Source organism: Lissotriton helveticus, chromosome 12 (assembly GCF_964261635.1).
Source record: "Lissotriton helveticus chromosome 12, aLisHel1.1, whole genome shotgun sequence".
Classification (NCBI taxonomy): Eukaryota; Metazoa; Chordata; class Amphibia; order Caudata; family Salamandridae; genus Lissotriton; species Lissotriton helveticus.
Window position 1 is genome coordinate 310875906 of NC_136073.1, and position 17964 is coordinate 310893869.

The 17964-nt window shown below is 47.1% G+C and overlaps 1 protein-coding gene across 1 annotated transcript in view; it reads right to left on the minus strand.

The window, feature by feature from the left end:
* LOC144797812 (deoxyribodipyrimidine photo-lyase-like) overlaps nt 1-17964 on the minus strand; it is a 147449-nt gene that overhangs the window by 92446 nt on the left and 37039 nt on the right. Inside the window, exon 3 of the mRNA XM_078668601.1 lies at nt 3446-3618. Coding sequence (XP_078524727.1) covers nt 3446-3618 — 173 coding nt within the window. The remainder of the gene's footprint in view (nt 1-3445; nt 3619-17964) is intronic.

Consider the following 17964-nt stretch of genomic DNA (forward strand, 5'->3'; position numbering starts at 1 on the left):
CGCTCGGTCTGTCATCCTTTTTCTGTTTTGCTTTTTCTGTTTTACCTTTTTTGTTTGCCCTTTTCTGGTTGACTTTTCCCCGCCGCTGCTGCTCCCGTTCCCCCCCCCAGCAAGTTCCCATTCCTGCCTCTTGCTTCACAGATGCTCAACCTCCTCTTTACTCCTACGTAATGGCGGCCACTGGCATGTCAAAGGCAAGCCCGTCTGCGCCCGTCCGCGACCAGCGCCAAGGACCCTGGTCCCCTGACGACCCACCGCTACGACCTCAGCCCTCTCTACGCACTCAACCCTGGATGCAGCAACAACAACTGCCAGCTCCCTACGCTGAGCAACACCCAGAGACTGATCTCCTGCCGACACTGCTGCCGCACAGTCACCCACCTGAAGATCCAGGCAGCCACCCCAACCCACCGAACACCACTACACACAAGCCACTGAGCTGCATTCTCCTCAAAGTACGCTCCCTGCACAGACACGCCGTAGAAATCTGGGACCTCCTCAACACTCACTCCCCCGACGTCACCTCTCTCACAGAGACCTAGACCAACGCTAGCTCCACACCCAACATCACAACCACCATCCCCAATGGATACAAGATCCTGAGGAAGGACTGCCCCAACTGCCCAGAAGGAGGCCTCCCCATCATCCACAAAAGCTCCCTCCGACTACCCACCACCAACTCGGACGATGCCTACCCCCTCATGGAACACATCCACTTCCAGATCCAGCCCAATCCTAGAACGACGCTCTGCGGAACACTCGCCTACAGACCTCCCAGACCCCGCACACTCTTAACCAACGTCATTGCAGACCACATCACTCCCCATACCCTCGCCTCCACGGACTACATACTGCTCAGAGACCTGAACTTCCACCTAACCAACCACAGTGTTCCCAACAACACTGCCCTCCTGGAGAATCTCACCAACATAGGACTGAAGCAATTTGTCTCCACCCCCACTCACACAGCAGGACACACACTCAACCCTATCATCGCCTTAGGAAACAACATTCTATTCAGCCATCCCACAGAACTGCTCTGGACAGACCACCACTGCATCCATTTCTCCTTCTCGAAACCCACCGCAGAAAAGCGCACGCCCCCCACGCAGAAGATGGAACAAAGTCTCAGAAGAACACCTCACCTCCGCCCTCAACTGCACTCCTCCCCAACTACGATAGACGCCAACAAATCGACAAGCTCCACTAATGGATTGGCAAATGCGACAACACTCTCGCCCCCTCTCCAGAACAGCATGAGAGGACAACACGAAAGCTACCTGGTTCACTAAGGACCACCAAGAATCCACAAACTTTTGTCAACGACTGGAGAAAACGTGGAGAAACAGCAAAACCCCGGAAGCATGCCCTGCCTACAAGACAGCCACCATGGCACACCAACAACTCATCAAATCAACATAGAGAAACTTCATCCAAGACAGAATCATCTCCAACTCCCCAAACTCCAAGGAACTCTTCGCCATCATACAAGAATTTGCTAGACCCAACAGCGAAATAACAGATCTCCCTCCCTCCCAAGACCTCTGCAACAACCTCAGCTCGTTCTTCCACCTCAAGATCAAGATGCTCTATGACAACTACGACGACCAAAACCACGGCACCGCCTTAACACCCACCCCCAGTGACACCATCCAACAGACCTTCCTCACTTGGACCCCTCTCACCACAGAAGAAACCGTAAAGACAATTACAAGCACCCACTCTGGATCGCCTACTGACCCCTGAGCGCCACCCTTCTTCCACAGGGTCGCCACTGCCAAGCTCGAGACTGCAACATTCTCCGACGACTAGAAACGCGCTGAAGTAAACCCCCCCCCCCAAAGAAACCCTCCATTGACCAGACGGGTCTCAAGAAATTCAGGCCCATCTCACTGCTCCCCTTCACCACCATAGTCATTGTGAAAGCCGTCAACAGCCAGCTAGCACACTTCATAGAAACCAGCAACATCCTAGACACCTCTCAATCCAGATTCCACAACAACCACAGCACCGAGACCGCCCTCATAGCCGCCACCAACTACATCCGTGCCCTCCTCGACCAAGGCCACATGGCAGCCCTCATCCTAATGGACTTTTCAGCAGCCTTCAACACAGGTCCCACCGCACACTAGCCTCCAGGCTCCATGACAAAGGCATCCAAGGAACAGCCTTAGACTGGATCCGATCTTTCTTCTCAGGCAGAATACAAAGAATAAGGCTCCCACCCTTCATCTCTGAACCAACAGACATCAGATGCGGAGTACGCCAAGGATCCTCCCTCAGCCCCACCCTCTTCAACGTCTACATGGCCCCCCCTCACAACGATCGCCAGAAAACACAGACTCAACATAGTCTCATACGCCGATGCCACCCAGCTCATCCTCTTCCTCACCAAGGAACCAGACATTACCAGGCGCAATTTCCAAGAAGGGATGAAAGACATCACAACCTGGATGAGCAACAGCTGAATGAAGCTCAACTGAAAGAAAACATAAGTCCTCATCCTTGGCTCCACCCCCTCAGCATGGGACAACACCTGGTGGCCCCACCCTCGGAAATCCACCCACCCCAAAAGACCACGCACGCAACTTCAGCATCATACTGACTCTTCACTCACCATGAATCACCAGATGAACGTTGTGTCCTCCACTTGCTTCAACACCCTCTGCATACTTCGCAAGCCCTTCAAATGGATCCCTCCTGACTCCACGAAGACCATCACCCACGCACTCATCACCAGCAGACTGGACTACGGAAACGCTCTACGCCGGAATCAACAAAAAACTCCTCTGCAAACTCCAGACCGTCCAGAACGCCGCAGCCAGACTTATCCTTGACATCCCACGGCATGACCACACCACACAAAACCTCCACTAGCTCGTCGAAAATAAATAACCTTCAAACTGCTCACACACACCTACCAAGCCCTCCAGAACAGCGGAACCCAATATCTCAACGATCAAATCTTCTTCCACGCCCCCATGAGACACCTCCACTCCGCCGCCCTTGCCTTGGTCCACTGCATACGCAGGACCAGAGCAGGTGGCAGAGCCTTCTCCTATCTCGCGGCTAAGACCTGGAACAAAATCCTGCATCGCATCCATCGAAGCCCAACACTGCACCAATTCAGAAAGGACCTCAAGAGCTGGTTGTTCGAACGACCGACGGAGCTAGACGCTCCCCCTTCCCTCCCACCCCACAGTGCCTTTAAACCCTAGCGGATGAGTAGTGCGCTTTAAAATCCCTGAATGATTGATCGGGTCAGCTATTGTCAAGCATTCAAAGGTTTTGTATTCATTAAGTGCCAAGTGCTAGGGCACTGTACGTATGCACCTAAAAGTTTAAAGTTGCAGTAAAAGCAGTGAGAGACGAAGAAACCTACTTTCAGATTTATGTATATCAAGTAAGTTTCATCAAGTACTGTCTGCAATTTTGTATAACTCACCACTGTGCCATCTTTCCTGCGGGGCAACCTTGACAACTTTAACTGGTCAAGATTCATGGAATCCGGCCATGAAGAAGGAATGGGCAGTGCACTGGGGGCTTCCAGTGGAGCGCCAATGGGCATTGAAAAGCTCCTTTTGCAGCAACTCATGAAGTGGGTCACAGATCCAATACCTGTGATTGAAAGAATGCATGTTACCATGGAAGATCATTGAACAAGTTACAAAACTGTACACCCAATTTCGTATCTCAAGGCGTGTGTCAGAATTGGATATCATAACCTCTTTCTTTAATGTATGACCATGCATACAGCATCATATGCATGCAACCCAGAGCAGATTTTGATTTCATTAGTTATATTTTTTTTTACTTTCTGCCAAAATGCAGCCAGAGTACATACAACTTTTCACAGAACTGAACCATTGTGAAGGGGATACTGTATGAGTTTGCTAGAAAACATCAAAGCTTCGCATTTCATATCATATAGTTTTTACTTTTTACCTATGACACGCCGTAACACACTTGCAACACCGTAGCCTACTGGCTACTGTATAATTCACTGTTTTGTGGATCTGAGGCCATTGCAGGAAATACAACAATGACTTTGAAATTCTGTAGCTTATTTACAATGTTTAGAGGCTCCTGTCATCTTCTTATTTTTAACTAATTCTTTACAAGATAAAACGCAAATGATTGGAAGCATGCAATACACCACATTTTCAAAAGAGTACGCCCTTCAAATAACATTCTGTAGTCGTTTTCCTGGATAGTGTGTCTGTGGTCTATTTATGGAACAGTACACTGTGTGGCTGTGAAATGCTGTGCAGCGTTTTGGTTCAAACTTAAAAATAGCTCTTAAGCTAAGACAAAGTGATTCCATTTCAATGTCCACTTAGTACTCTCAGCATTCGGTTATATTCATCACTATAAGTAATTCGGGACGATTGCGAAAGGTCTTGTAACGCGGACATTCAAAGTGTGACTGCAAACAAAGACACTACTTTTAGTTTCCATGTTTCCACATTCATCAACGTGCATGTTGATCCTTACTCATCACTGCACGTCGTTCACATTATTAGAGACATCATGCAGGGAAAATGTAGCCACCCATTTTATGGCAGGCTCCCTCAACTGGTAAAAATCTACAACTATGCGGATGAGATGCAGCTGATCTTTACAATTGACGAGTCAGATGACTATAAGGAGTCTCTAAGGAACACCATGTTGCTCATTAGAATTTGGATGGACTACAATCAGCTAAAACTTAACTTTGAAAAAACAGAGATTGTCATTCCCAATAATAAACTCAATCAATGGACTCCTGCTCACTGGCCAATGGAGCTTGGTTCTGCACCTATTCCTAAGAGTACGATATAAAGTCTTGGCATACAAATTGATGCGGACCTATCCATGAAATTCCAGGTAAGTTTGGTCACGTCCTCCTGCTTTTTTCAACTATGGAAAGTTTGGAAAATTAGAAGATTCTTCAGTAGAGGCCAGCTTTCAAATTATCATTGCCTTGATCCTCTCAAAAATTCGCTATGCCAATGAAATTTATCTAGGCCTTTCGAGTAACCAAAGCTATCGATTATAGTTGATACAAAAGCAAGCTGCCAGGATCATCTATCAACATCCTAGGCGCTGCCATACTAGGCCAGTGATAAAGGAGCTTCACTGGCTTCCAGTGGAGCAGCGTTCCATGTTCAAAATAGGAGGTATCAGTTTTAAAGCTATCCACAGCACAGGCCCCATATGCCTATCCTTTAAGGTTCATAGATCCTCCCCGGAGCACGGACAGGAGGATCACGTTTTCCCATACAAGGACCCCAATTTTGGAATTCACTGCCCATTACCATCAGACAAGAAACGGACTACACGTGTTTCAGGAGAAAGCTGAAAACATGGCTCTTCACCTAAGCATATAGCTTGACACAAACCCTTGTCACTGGTGGCCTCCTAACCCAGCGCCAAGAGACCTGTTGGGCCTTATGAATACCCCTTAACATAACTTCTTCTCCATCGAGTTTAATATGCTCTCACCATAAATCGCACCAATGAAAATAATCCCTGAAGAAAGCGTTCTTACATCACAGGGATCCAACTTCAAATCCCTTTGTTGAGGTTCATAAATGATCCCATTCCAATTCCAGGATTGGGCTCAGTATGTGATCTCCAGAATTGACTCAGGCAGCACCTTTCTTCTGCGAGTTCTGCTGTAGCATCACCATCATCATCATCATCATCTACGATCCTGAGCACTGACCGCTTTGACTGTATCACCCCTTCCCCAGCTTGCTGCTCTCTTGCTGTGTATTTAAATTAGTCTGCCCACCTTACAAAGGCCGCTATCCTTTGAAATATGGTTCTGACAAACTCAGTTTGAAGAGAATGGGAGTTAGTGCGGAGTTCATGCAGCAGTCAAATCGTGAAGATGGAGGCCTTTAAATACAAGAGACTAGAAACCCCAAGGCAATAATTTTCTGGCTTCTCTCTATGGATCTGTAACGCTCTCCCACTGGAGCTGGCCTGCATCCTTTCCCATGAGCCGGGTGGGGGGGGGATGGGCCACAGCCATGGGCTGGGGCCCATTCCCTAAGTATAACCATTCAGCACTGGACTCTCAGTGGTAACAATGACAAGCAGTCCCAGGCGTCTTATGGAGGTTTGTGTGGGGTTACTCGGGCCAGAACTCAACACTACCCCCAGCAACACAAAACAATATTTTTCCAAAGTAGTGCTTCTCCTTATAAAACGTCAAGTAGTCCCTTAAATAAAAAGGCATATACTTAATAACACAGAAAGCAAATTACTGCACACTACCTTAATGCTGTGATACCCAACTTGCAGGTGGGAGTCTCATTCTTCAAAGTGGGACGACTACTCTCTAGGTACTCTATGCAATCTCCTCCCTTTGTCTCAGTCTTCTCAGGGTTAATGTGGAGTAGTTAGTAGCATGGGTGAAGCGGCCTTCCCCAATTCCTCTAGTAATACAGTATCAAGCGGTCGAGGCTCCATTCAGACTCTCACCTCTGCGGTGGTGCAGCTTGGGAGCCGCATTGACCCTTCCCTCTGTGGTGGGTTCACCCATAGAGGGCAAGGCTTTTCTGCACAGCACACAGAAGGATAGCAGTTGCTGACAGCACAGAGAGTCTCTGTGAGGCCACAGCAGGAGCTTCTGCAATTGCCTTCTTCTGATCTCTAATGATTAGTCGATGCTGGTGGGATTCAAGGATTCAGCTGGACTAGTCCTGTTACTTCAGTGAGTCATTGGGTCAGCCTGGGTGGAGGTGGCTGGCAGTCTTCTTCTCTGGGTGCTAAAGCGTGGCAATACACTTCAAGGCAGCATCCTGGGTCAAGGTGGCAGTACCCTGATCGGGCGCTGAGGTCTTCAGCTTTATGCCTGCCAGACTGCTCCTTCGCTACTAATTGTCAAGTCATAGCCTTCTAACTGAGAGCAGGGCTTGCTATTGGGAATGTCTGTGGCAGACCTGGCTTCTCTACTCATTTAGGGGTAACCTGGGGTGGGCACCTCTAGATTTTAGTCTTTACTTCCTTGGGGCAGTTGGGACTGCACAGCACGATCTGTGTCCGTGTCGCAGCTGCATCATCCATGTTCGCTAGCGCACAGAGAGTGCCACAGGGATATCCCTATCCCTGCATCAATGATGTCGATCTATAAGGCACACAAGTTCAGGTGCCCTGGTTGTGATAACGGTCATAGGACATGGAAACCACCCAGCACACTTTGGCAGTTCCACAGTTCCTCCAACAAAGCTGCTCAGATCAATCAGCACTCTTGAGCCATGGATCACTCAGGTTGCAAGTCTCTGTTGAATTACACCTGGTTCCAACGGTCTGCTCCTCCTGCAGGATTGGTGCTTTCTTTACCTCTCGCTCAAGCAAGGTCTTCTTGGGACCCCAGGACAAGTCAGAAAAGCTTCCTTCAGATCGGACTCCCAAGCAATGTTTCTTCTCCTCTGGGAAACTGGCTGCGCAGTGGTCCTGTAAGTACTCTGTGGCGTACCCCGTCCTTCATCGACAAGAATTTGAAATGGGAAAAACAGGGTCATCTGCAGCCACTTGTAAAGGTGTCCTGTGGCCGAGAGTTGCTTCGGCGCCTCGCTGCTGGTCGCGCGCTCCTGGTTCGCTGCTCTGCTTTATTTTAAAATCGCCCGTTTTGTGGATTTCATTTAAATTCTGTTTAACTTATCCCTTGTTTTTAGTCCTTGTCCTGCCCCTTACCTGCACCATAATTTCTTCTGGAAGACCCACCGCTGTTTAGCGGGTCCGGTTCCGGGGAGGTCGTGGGTGGTGAGTGTCATCTTGGTTTGAGAAGGGATTAGCGACCGCCATCTTGGAGCGTCCCTGTGATCGTGGACGCTGAGAGCAGGCTATTTAAAGCTCCCGGCGCGCAGCAGTGACGCGCAGCGGAAGCGCCATCCCTGCGCCTGAGTCGTGCCAGAGTCCTGCCCGTCTGCGCTCGTCAGCAGCTCGGTGGCGGACGAGGTAGGACTTTGGGCACATCTTGACTCCTGCTGCCATCTCGGGGTAGTGTGTGCGCTTTGTCGGCATGCTGTCGTACACATTCTCTGAGCTGACTGCTCTACGCAGACAGTCTTCTATTTGCCACCGTTTCTTCCCGTGCGGTCGCTCCTTCAGGAAGGGTTGCTCTACATGTGGCTGACGGGTCCCCGCTCCGAAGGACTCTGCCAGTGAGCCCCTTCCCACGCGCCATCAATGCACTCTCCTTAACACTAGATCACTTAGCAGACATTCCGTTGATATCTGGAATCTGCTGTTTGGCTCAAAAACATCCTGCCTGTTTTTAACAGAGACCTGGTTGGGAGAGTGCTCCGGCCCGGACCTGGCGACTGCCATTCCTTCCAATTATAATATCTTTAGGAAGGACAGAGTGGGAGGTAGAGGTGGGGGTGTGGCACTGATCGTAGATAAGAGTGTCCCATGTTCTACTTTTGCCGTTGATACCATCACGGGCTGTGAGGCCTTAGGTTTTATCCTTGGGCTCTCTCCCTGTCAAACGTGCACTGGGATCCTTATCTACAGAGCCCCTGGGCCCCTCGGCTCTTTCTTTGACGATCTGCAGACGGCACTTGTAGTGCTGTGCCCAGATCGGAGCACTGCATCCTGTTGGGAGATCTGAATGTTCATATGGACAATGCAGCGGATCCTGACACAATCAAATTGCTGGATATTGTTGCTTCTTTAGGGCTGATTTCTTATATCACCAGCCCTACTCATTCTAAAGGCCACACTATTGATCAGATTCTCTCGACCAGGATGATTGAGGTGTCCTTGCCGCGTCCTGTTTTATGGTCTGACCATTTTTAAATTGACTTCTGTATTTTTTCTTCTGCTCTGACTGGTTCGAGAATGCTGAAAGATGCGAATCGGCTGGGGCGGCCTTTTCATCAAGTCACTGTGGAAATGTTGTCCGATGCTCTCCGTTGTCATCCCTGTCGGCTTTCGGGCAATCAGGAGGAAAAATTAGTTTTAGTCCAGAAGTGGCTGGTAGCCAGATTTGATGAGCTAGCCCCGGGGAAGTTAGCTAAATCTGTGGCCAGACATGCCTCGGCCCCTTGGTTTACTCCTGCTCTCGGGAAAATGCGGCAAGATTGCAAGAAAGCAGAAAGAATGTGGCGGCGCAAGTACGACTCGGAGGACAAAATTAAATATTGGGTTGCAATTAGGCTTTATCATAAGCACATCTCTGATGGAAAAAAGTTTATCTGGAGCGTAGAATTGATGAGGCGGTAAACAGGAGCAAAGAACTCCTCAGGATTGTAAAGGAGTTAGTCTCCCCCTCCTCGAGTTCGCCCTCTCATTCTCATTCCGAAGTTTGGATTAGCCAGCTCGGGGATTTCTTTATCAATAAAATTAAGTCCATCCAGGACTCCTTTCCTGATGCTGGCCTTCGTGAAACTGTTAGTCAACGGACCACCCTCCTCTCGCCATTAGATGAGAAGAGCCCAGTCCTTGCGAACTTCCCCCTTCTATCCGCCGCTGCCTCCCTTGATTTTCTATCCCGGCTTCAATCTGGGTCACCGTTGGATCCTTGCCCGGCGAAATGTCTGGGAAGAATAGCGCCTGCTTTCAACAGCTTGCTTAATCCGCTGCTTAATCTCTCCCTGTCCATGGGCGAGGTCCCTTTGGCTTGGAAACATGCTCTGATCCTGCCACTACTCAAAAAGCATACTTTGGATCCTTCCGTCCATGCTAACTATAGGCCGATCTCCCTTCTCCCTGCTCTGGCAAAGGTGATTGAGAAACATGTACAGCTCTCGATTTCCAACTTTATAGAGAGCAACAATATCTTACATGACTCTCAATCGGGCTTCCGTGCTAATTTTAGCACGGAAACAGCTTTGCTCGAGATCACCGATGCCAGCAGAGAGTCGCTTGATCTGGGAGGGAAGGCTATTTTAGTTATGCTGGACTTGTCGGTGGCGTTTGACACCGTCCCCCACGTCGGTCTCCTTTCTAGACTCTGGGAGATCGGCTTTCGTGGGACGGTGTGGAACTGGTTTAAATCTTTTCTGACCGGCCGTCGACAAGTGGTCTGGGCACCTCCGTTCTCCGCTGAAATGCCGCCGCTAGAGGTGGGGGTTCCTCAGGGATCTATCCTGAGCCCCACCCTTTTCAATATCTATATGGCTCCGCTGGCGGCAGTAGCGGAGTCCTTTGGTGCCCGGATCATATCCTATGCTGATGACACCCAGCTCCTTTTTACATGTAAGAATGGAGAGGTTTTTGATGGTGGCTTGATCGGGGAATGCCTGGGTGCCATCTTTGACTGGTTTCGGCGGCACAGTTTGAAGTGCAACTCCGATAAGTCGGAGCTGCTTTTCTTTGGCTGTCGGATCCCAGCTGGAAGACCTGGTGGCCCCAGGACATGTTTCCGCCTGATGTGGCCTCAATGAAAGCCAAAAACCTTGGTGTGCAGTGTGATGACGGCCTCTCTTTCAGACCCCAAATTATCGGACTGACGGGGAAATGCTTTGGCATTTTGAAAATGCTACGGAAGTTTCTTCCGCTGCTGTCCCTACAACACAAAAAAATCATTGTGCAGTCTCTAATTGGCTCGCGATTAGACTACGCTAACGCCCTGTATCTCTGGCTGCCTAAATATTTGTTGGCCCGTCTGCAGAGTGTGCAGAATTCGGCCGCAAGAGCCATCTTCGGTCTTCCGCGCAGGGCATAAGCCTCGGAACTGCTAACGAGATTGCATTGGCTGCCGATCGTAAAAAGAATCACTTTCAAGGTTTTGACCCTGGCTTTTAAGGCCCTTCATGAGATTGGCCCTAAATATATTGGGAAGCGACTGGCCTTCTATGTGCCGAGGAGGTCTCTACGGTCAGCCTTGTTGGCCAAAGCTGTGGTTCCCCCTGTCAAACTTGCTCGGATCGGAGGGCGCTCCTTCCGTCATCTGGCCCCGCGTTGTTGGAATGAGCTACCTGTCTCCTTAAGGAAGGCAAATAATCTCCTTTCTTTTAGAAAGGAGCTGAAAACTTGGCTCTTCTCAGCCTGATTTCTCTTTTGGCCTCCGCGAATAGCCGTGTTGTGTTCTCCCCTGCAGTTCTCTTTGCTAAAGCGCCGGGACACCCTTTGGGGTAGCCGTGCGCTATAAAAGAGACTTAAACATAACAAAACATAACTTGTACAGAGTTGGCAGATAGGCTAAGAGGATTTCCAGTATGCCTTTTCAGTCAGACACAGCTATTGTCTTAAGTGATGCTCCTCATAGCCTATTTGTGTCTAGGTGGGAGCATTCACAACAGAGCACAAAGAACAGTGAGCAATCTGCACTTTTAACTATAGACAGCCACATCACATCTGATAGTGGTCAGGAAGAGAGACAAGGGTCTGCTGGCCTTCTAAGAACACTTACCACCCTGGCAACACATACTGCAGTCCCATCCCATGCATATGGCTTCTCCTTTGAAGCTTGCCTTTTGGGCTAACAACTTGTGTGACTTACTGCCAGGAGGAGATAACACCTCCCACTGTGACATGCTTCTATTGTTCCCATTCACACTCCTCCCAGGAGGGCAGAAGGCTGTCTTGTGGTCAGCAGCTGCGAATGGCCACCGGACTAATAGGGCAACGGACTGGCAACTTTAAAAAATGTGCCTTCTTTTAAAAGTGACGTTAATTCCACCTTAGGCATGAAGTTGAGTTTGATGTCACGATTAATTTGATACTTTGAAGTACAAACTTTAGTAATCCCATTCAGAAGTTAGCAAGGCTGAGATGTCTGCCTGGAACTCTGCGCTTGCCAATGGGGCTACTAGCCTCTCCACAGAAAAAACGGCAATTTAGGGTTTTTACTGTTAGAATGTATAAACACATATGTCCTACTTAATACTATACAGCACCCTGCCTAAGGGCTAGGTAGGCCTTCATTAGGGGTGGTTTATAATATCATGAAGGTAGGCCTAGGCTTGCCATACGTTTAAATGGGAAAGTGAAACTAGCAGTTTTAAAGCTGCTCTTCATGCCTGCAGTGGCAGACTGGAAGCCATGTTGTGCCTTGTCACATTCAGGGTGGCACAATCAGTTATGTAACCCTGGGTGGACACTTTAACTTGCATGCCCTAGTTACCCCTGTTACCATATACTAGGGACTTTAAGTTAACTCATGCCAATTAGGAGTAGTCAATGCACCATACACTTTTTAAAGGGCTAGAACGCTGGCACTGAGGCCTAATTAGCAAGCCTCAGTGCAATCTCAGAGTCGAAAAACCAGCATCATCAGACCAAAACTTTCAGAGCAATCATGTAAAAAGAGGCATTCTGTTACATGGCCCCTTCCAGAAACAAGCATTGGCATTGCCAATAGGTCTCGCTTGGGGACCTTATAAGTATTTAGTTTTGCAGCACAATATCCGATTATGCAACAACGATATTGTGCTGCAAAACTAAATACTTATAAGGTCCCACAAGCGAGACCTATTGGCAATGCCAATGCTTGTTAATTCTGACACCAAAACGCATTACTACAGGCACAGGCCCAAACGACAAGCCGCCATCCGTAGCGTATCTGGTGTAGCATGTTAAACCATATAACAACCACGATGCGGCAACGCATCGTATGCGTTTATTTCGCTCGCTGCTTCACTCACTGACTGACTTGCCTCCTTTGACAGAAACTAATGCACAAGGTTGGGGAATCTAAGACCAGCGACAGAATACAACGTGGATGCATGTGATTAACACTGGATACGCAAAACGAAATCACCAGACGATTTAAAAGCGGGAGGGATGATAGGAGGGAGTCGGGGAAGTAAGGCTGAGAGCAAGCAAGCTAGGGAGTACGGATGGATGGGAGGGGACGACGGAAGAAAGAAAAAGAAACGCGGGAACAGAGGGAATAATGTTTGGAATAGGAAGGAAGGCAAGAAAGGGGACGGAAGACTTGAGGAATGGGAAAGAATTGAACGGAGAAGAAATTAAGGCTATAAACTGAGGGAGGGGAAGAATGAGTAGAGGAAGAGGAAGGGCCTCATTTAAAAACAAGCAAAAGCAAATGGAAGCAAATGGTGGGGGCCTGAAGGAGGAGGGGGTGCGAGGGATGAGGGAACACGGCCTGGGGGAAGCTGGCTGGGGAGAGAATGCAGAGCGCACGCTGGGCGAAGCCCTTTGATGTGCTGTGAGCGGCCGGGAATGAATGATTAGGGGAGGAGAAGCGGGAAACTGAAAGTACGGCCGGCCATGAATAATTAGGGGAGGAGAAGCCCTGGCCGTGAATGCGCGTGCATGTTTGCTCACGTGGTTCACATGAACTGCATGAAAACGCCAGCAAAAAGCTGGTGGTTTCATGATGTTTTCGCCACTTGAATTCTCGCTCCGCTCGATGCGCATGCGCGCATCGATAGGTCGCGAGACCTAAAAAGGTGATAAGCAACTAACCCTTGCCTTGGTAGTTATCATATAAGTGGAAAATCCTGGAAAGGTCATCTGCATTGGTATAGTCAATTCCAGTTCTGCAATACATTGCAAAGTAGGGAAATAGTCCACCTGAACAATCTGGGGTTCTCTCTTCTCATCTGCATCAACCACCTGAGAGAGGTCTGTGGTCAGTTTGAACTCTGAAATGAGCCCCAAACATGTAGGGTCTATTTTGCTAACACTAGACCCAAAAAGGTAGGTTTAACGAATCACTTCCATATGTACCTCAGTTCATTACAAAATAGAGCACATACTTTAGATCTTCAATTGTCTAATCTCACAACAAGCAAATATACATTGTTAAGGGCTCTTTGTGTCCATAAGCCCCAATAAACCAAGTTATCTATTTCCCAGGTTCAAAGTTAAGCCAAACAAGCACCGGCAAAGCCAAAAGGTGTAGCTTGTAAATACAAATGCAAGCCAGATCAATTCATTTTGGTAGGCAAGTGCATTGGCACTCTCACTTGGTGCTGCTGTGCTGGACTTTTAATGCACACATTATTTCTTGTATGAGAATGCCGAAGACGGATGTACTTGTTTTCAAGTAGTACTTGAATGTTCAAGTTCTAAGGCTGTCTTGTGTAGTTAAATCATAATATCCTATAACCACAATGAAAGCTGTATAGCAGTGTGAGTTCTTGGGGGCTGAGGGGCGATGTGCATGGTTAGGAGAGCGAAGGGTTATGGTCATGGTTCCTGGGGTTGAAAGGGATTAGGAGATCAACCCTTCAGAGGGGGCATGAAATAGTGGCCCCCTGATATTTGCTCACCTGTTACTCTGCTCTTGATCGTAAGAAGTCAGTTTGGCTTAGAAGGGGCTGCAGGGCCCCCAAATCCTGTAGACGACAGTGGTGGTCTTTTCTCATGTGCGCAATATCAGAGCCACTATTCATGTAGCAGGCCCACAGGGGTGGGGGCTTCTTCACTCCCCTGGGCTAGTCCTGGTGGATGTCCCCCGTAATGCTTCTCCTTGTGTGGTTTGACATATGCCTGGAGGGGCCTGACATTCAGAGGTCCTCAGCACCACCAGGGGTGGGAAGCATGGGCTTAAGCCAGCTCATCCTTGGAGAGTGACCTTCAAAAGGTCACGCATGAAGCACTTGAAGGTGAGCCGGCCACTACAGGGAGCCAGTTAGCACAAACACTCCAGAATCCCATAGGTCAGTTCTAAGCAGTTCACAGCCCAGCTGCAGGACTTTATCTCCTAAATGTGGAACATATTCCACCGGATGTCATGTAAAATATCAAAGAGCTTCCACAGGCTGTGCTAATACATGGAGGACCTATCTCTGCCATCCATGAGCAAATGGGGACATGATCCGTAGTTAAAAGTTGTAGTCATGGTGCACAAGTCCCAGGGACAGACCGACGCCTTCCAGCCACGCAGCCCTAAAGATAGATGGTATTATGGCGGCAAGATAGAACCTCCTTCCTGGAAGTGTTTAAAGATGTTCTTAGAATGATAGGCAACATTCCAACCAGGAAAACATTCTGGCTACAACAAAAACTCAAGTTTATCTTTTGAATGAGTCTCTCGGATTGTTACTTCGTGATTATCACCAGATCTGCCGCTGAACAGTAAGGGTCATAAGCCTCTTTTACGTCAGGCTTAAAGTCCTGTTTTCGCACATTTGATTTTCTATGCCTGAAAGAAGAATGTACTTGCAAATAAAAAAATAAACAATAATGGCAGCATACCCAAACACAATCTGTCAGAAAAAAAACTATTCATGGCTGCCAAGGTTTCAGTTTGCTTATGTGTGACATTTTCATAATTTCAGAGTAATTATGAGTGACAATCAACGACTATGAGTGGCACTTTCTCATGAGCAAACAAAGCAATGAAGATGAAGGAAACATAAATATCAGAAATTACACCCATGTGAGCAACGTGAAACTATAAGATCTTAAAACTGCTGCAAAGCACCAGAAATGGAAGGACACTAATCGACATGATACACAGACTGCATAGCTGCAAAGTATCCAGAGTGCTTATGTGTGACATTTTCATGGTTTCACAGTACCTATGAGTGAGATTCAACCACTAAATGTTTAACACTTGGAGTGACACTTTTTTGCAAACACAATCAAGCAATTAAGTCCATGGAATTAGATAAGCAAAAAACATGACTCATTTCAGCAAGGACAAGCTATAAAAAGAATTTGAAACTGCTGCAAAGCAACAGAATTAGAAAGGCACTATCCTACTGCCCTTTGCAAATCGATCCTAGTGTAAAACCATTGTATACCCACAATCTAGTCACATCCTACATGATTTTACACTTGTTGTGATCACTCCATCTGCTTGCAGAACCGCTGATAAATTGAATGAACAGTGTAAAATTGCCAGACCATGTTTGGCTACGGAACACCTTATTGCAATTAGATATGCCACCTAACACCTTTTCTCGTTGTAACCAGCACCTTATTGCGGGATCTCTGCCTAAACAGACATCACTGACTCTAGTGCTTACTATGCAGTGTAACAGGCCACTTGCCAACTCTGCTGGGAAAATCCTGCCTCGGGCTGATGCTTATTAGTAGTTTCTAAGCTGCATTGGGGAACTCACACTGCTGACAGCTGCTCTGCTCAGAGCTGCTCACAGACGGTGCTCTGCTCGAGTCAGGGGGGCAGTCCGTAGACCTCAGCGCTCTGACCAGAGCAGAAAGGGCAGATGCTCTCAGTAGTGAGTGAGCTTGTCTGTGACATGGTTCCTCTAGTATTCCTAGTTAGAATGTGTTTCTGCATAAGCTTGTAGAATGTTATTGTTCTCTCTGGAGTTAACATTCTGCAAGTGGTAGTTGGGAGTAGGAGGATGTTCTTCATGCACTGTGGATGTACAAGCGGTCTGTTATGATTAAACTTTATCTTCTTCATGAACCCTGCTTCCTAATTACATCATAATTTGGCGACGATCGGGATTTCACCAGAAGTAACTAAAGAAGAATTTGCTAAAGAATTTTTAAAGACAACGTTCACTTATTTTAAGGTATTTTTACTTAAACCTTCTCTACGTGTTTTGATTGCACCTGCGGCAGTTTCTACATTCTGTGCTTTGATTGCACCAGCGGGTGATCGCTTTTATATGCCGTTTTCACGCTGGCGTGTATATTTGTTAACTAATGCGCTGTTTGTTTTTAAGGTGGTACGGAGTAGCGTGGTATTGCTGAGTACCGCTTTGGTTTTTTTTTTGCACGCCGAATGCTGCTTTGTTTTGGCGCATTTGTGGTTATTTTTGGAGAAGTATAACTGTCAAGCGCTTTCTTTCGACAAGGCATTTTTTGAAACTTAAAACAGCTACCTGACTGACCGGAGCGTGATTGGAATGTTCTTCATCCTCCCGATGTTCTGTGTATGACGAGGGAGTCAATACACTACGTACAATGCGACGTTGCATCACGTGGTGACTTAGGACGTTCAGCGGCCATTTTCTTGGTTTACTGTCGATGTTTCCATGACTACAGCCTACAAAGTGTATTCACGGGAGCGAATCTTACTGCAATGCTCTTTGATATATTTTTTTCTTCTTGTTGTTCACGGAAGTGTGATGCAATAATTACACCATAGCGTGGTAATGTTTGGCAGCTATTTTAGGTGTTTCTTCATGTTCCCATGGTAGAACAAAGCTAATTACGAAGCTGTCACGAAGGAATCTTTGTGGGTTTTTTTTACACCGTTTTCACAATTTGCAGTTTTCTTTTCCTCATTTTCCCACAATATTCATTGTTTTGGAGGCAACTACAAGTAAGCCACTTTTACTTGTTTTGACTATATTTACGTTATGACTAACTTCTGCAAAATACTTTATGCTTTATATTTTCAACGTTTGAAGGAAGAAAAAATCAACTCTTCCTGTAAGAGACATTAGACTTCGGTGACCACTTTTGTTATGTTAACTTTATTATTTTGTAACCATTTTCTTTGTTACAGGATATAATTGAACATTTTGAATATTTGCTGTTTATGTATTTGGAAAATGTTATTGATCTTTTTCCTAATATTCTACATCACCATCAATAACATGTCTAACATTGTTGCACCTCCACATTTTTTACCAGCTGCAGGTGAACCTAAAATGGAGTGGGATCTCTGGTATCCAATGTTCTTAGCTTATGTTGATGTATTGGAAGAAGATGGTTGTTCTGCTAAAAGAAAACTGGCTCTTTTAAGAAATTGTTTGGGAGGGGCTGGTTTAAAGGAATTAGCAAACTTACCTCCATAGAAAGTTCGGGTGACACCAATGTTTTTGAAACTACTGTTCAACAAATGAGCATTAGATTTGGCAGGAAAATTAATAGGAGTCAAGTCAAGTCAATTAATTTATATAGCGCATGTTAGAAGCGGCTGTCTCTAGTTGGCAGAGGTATACACTTCTGACAAATAGGGACACACCTTTTCTAGTCAGGGCAAGGAGATCACACACTTAGATAACCCCTACTCACCCCCTTGGTAGCTTGGCAAAGCAGACAGGCTTATCTCAGAGGCAGTGCGTTAAGCATTTATGACCACATACAGTAATAAAGTGAATACACTACAAATGGACACGACACAGT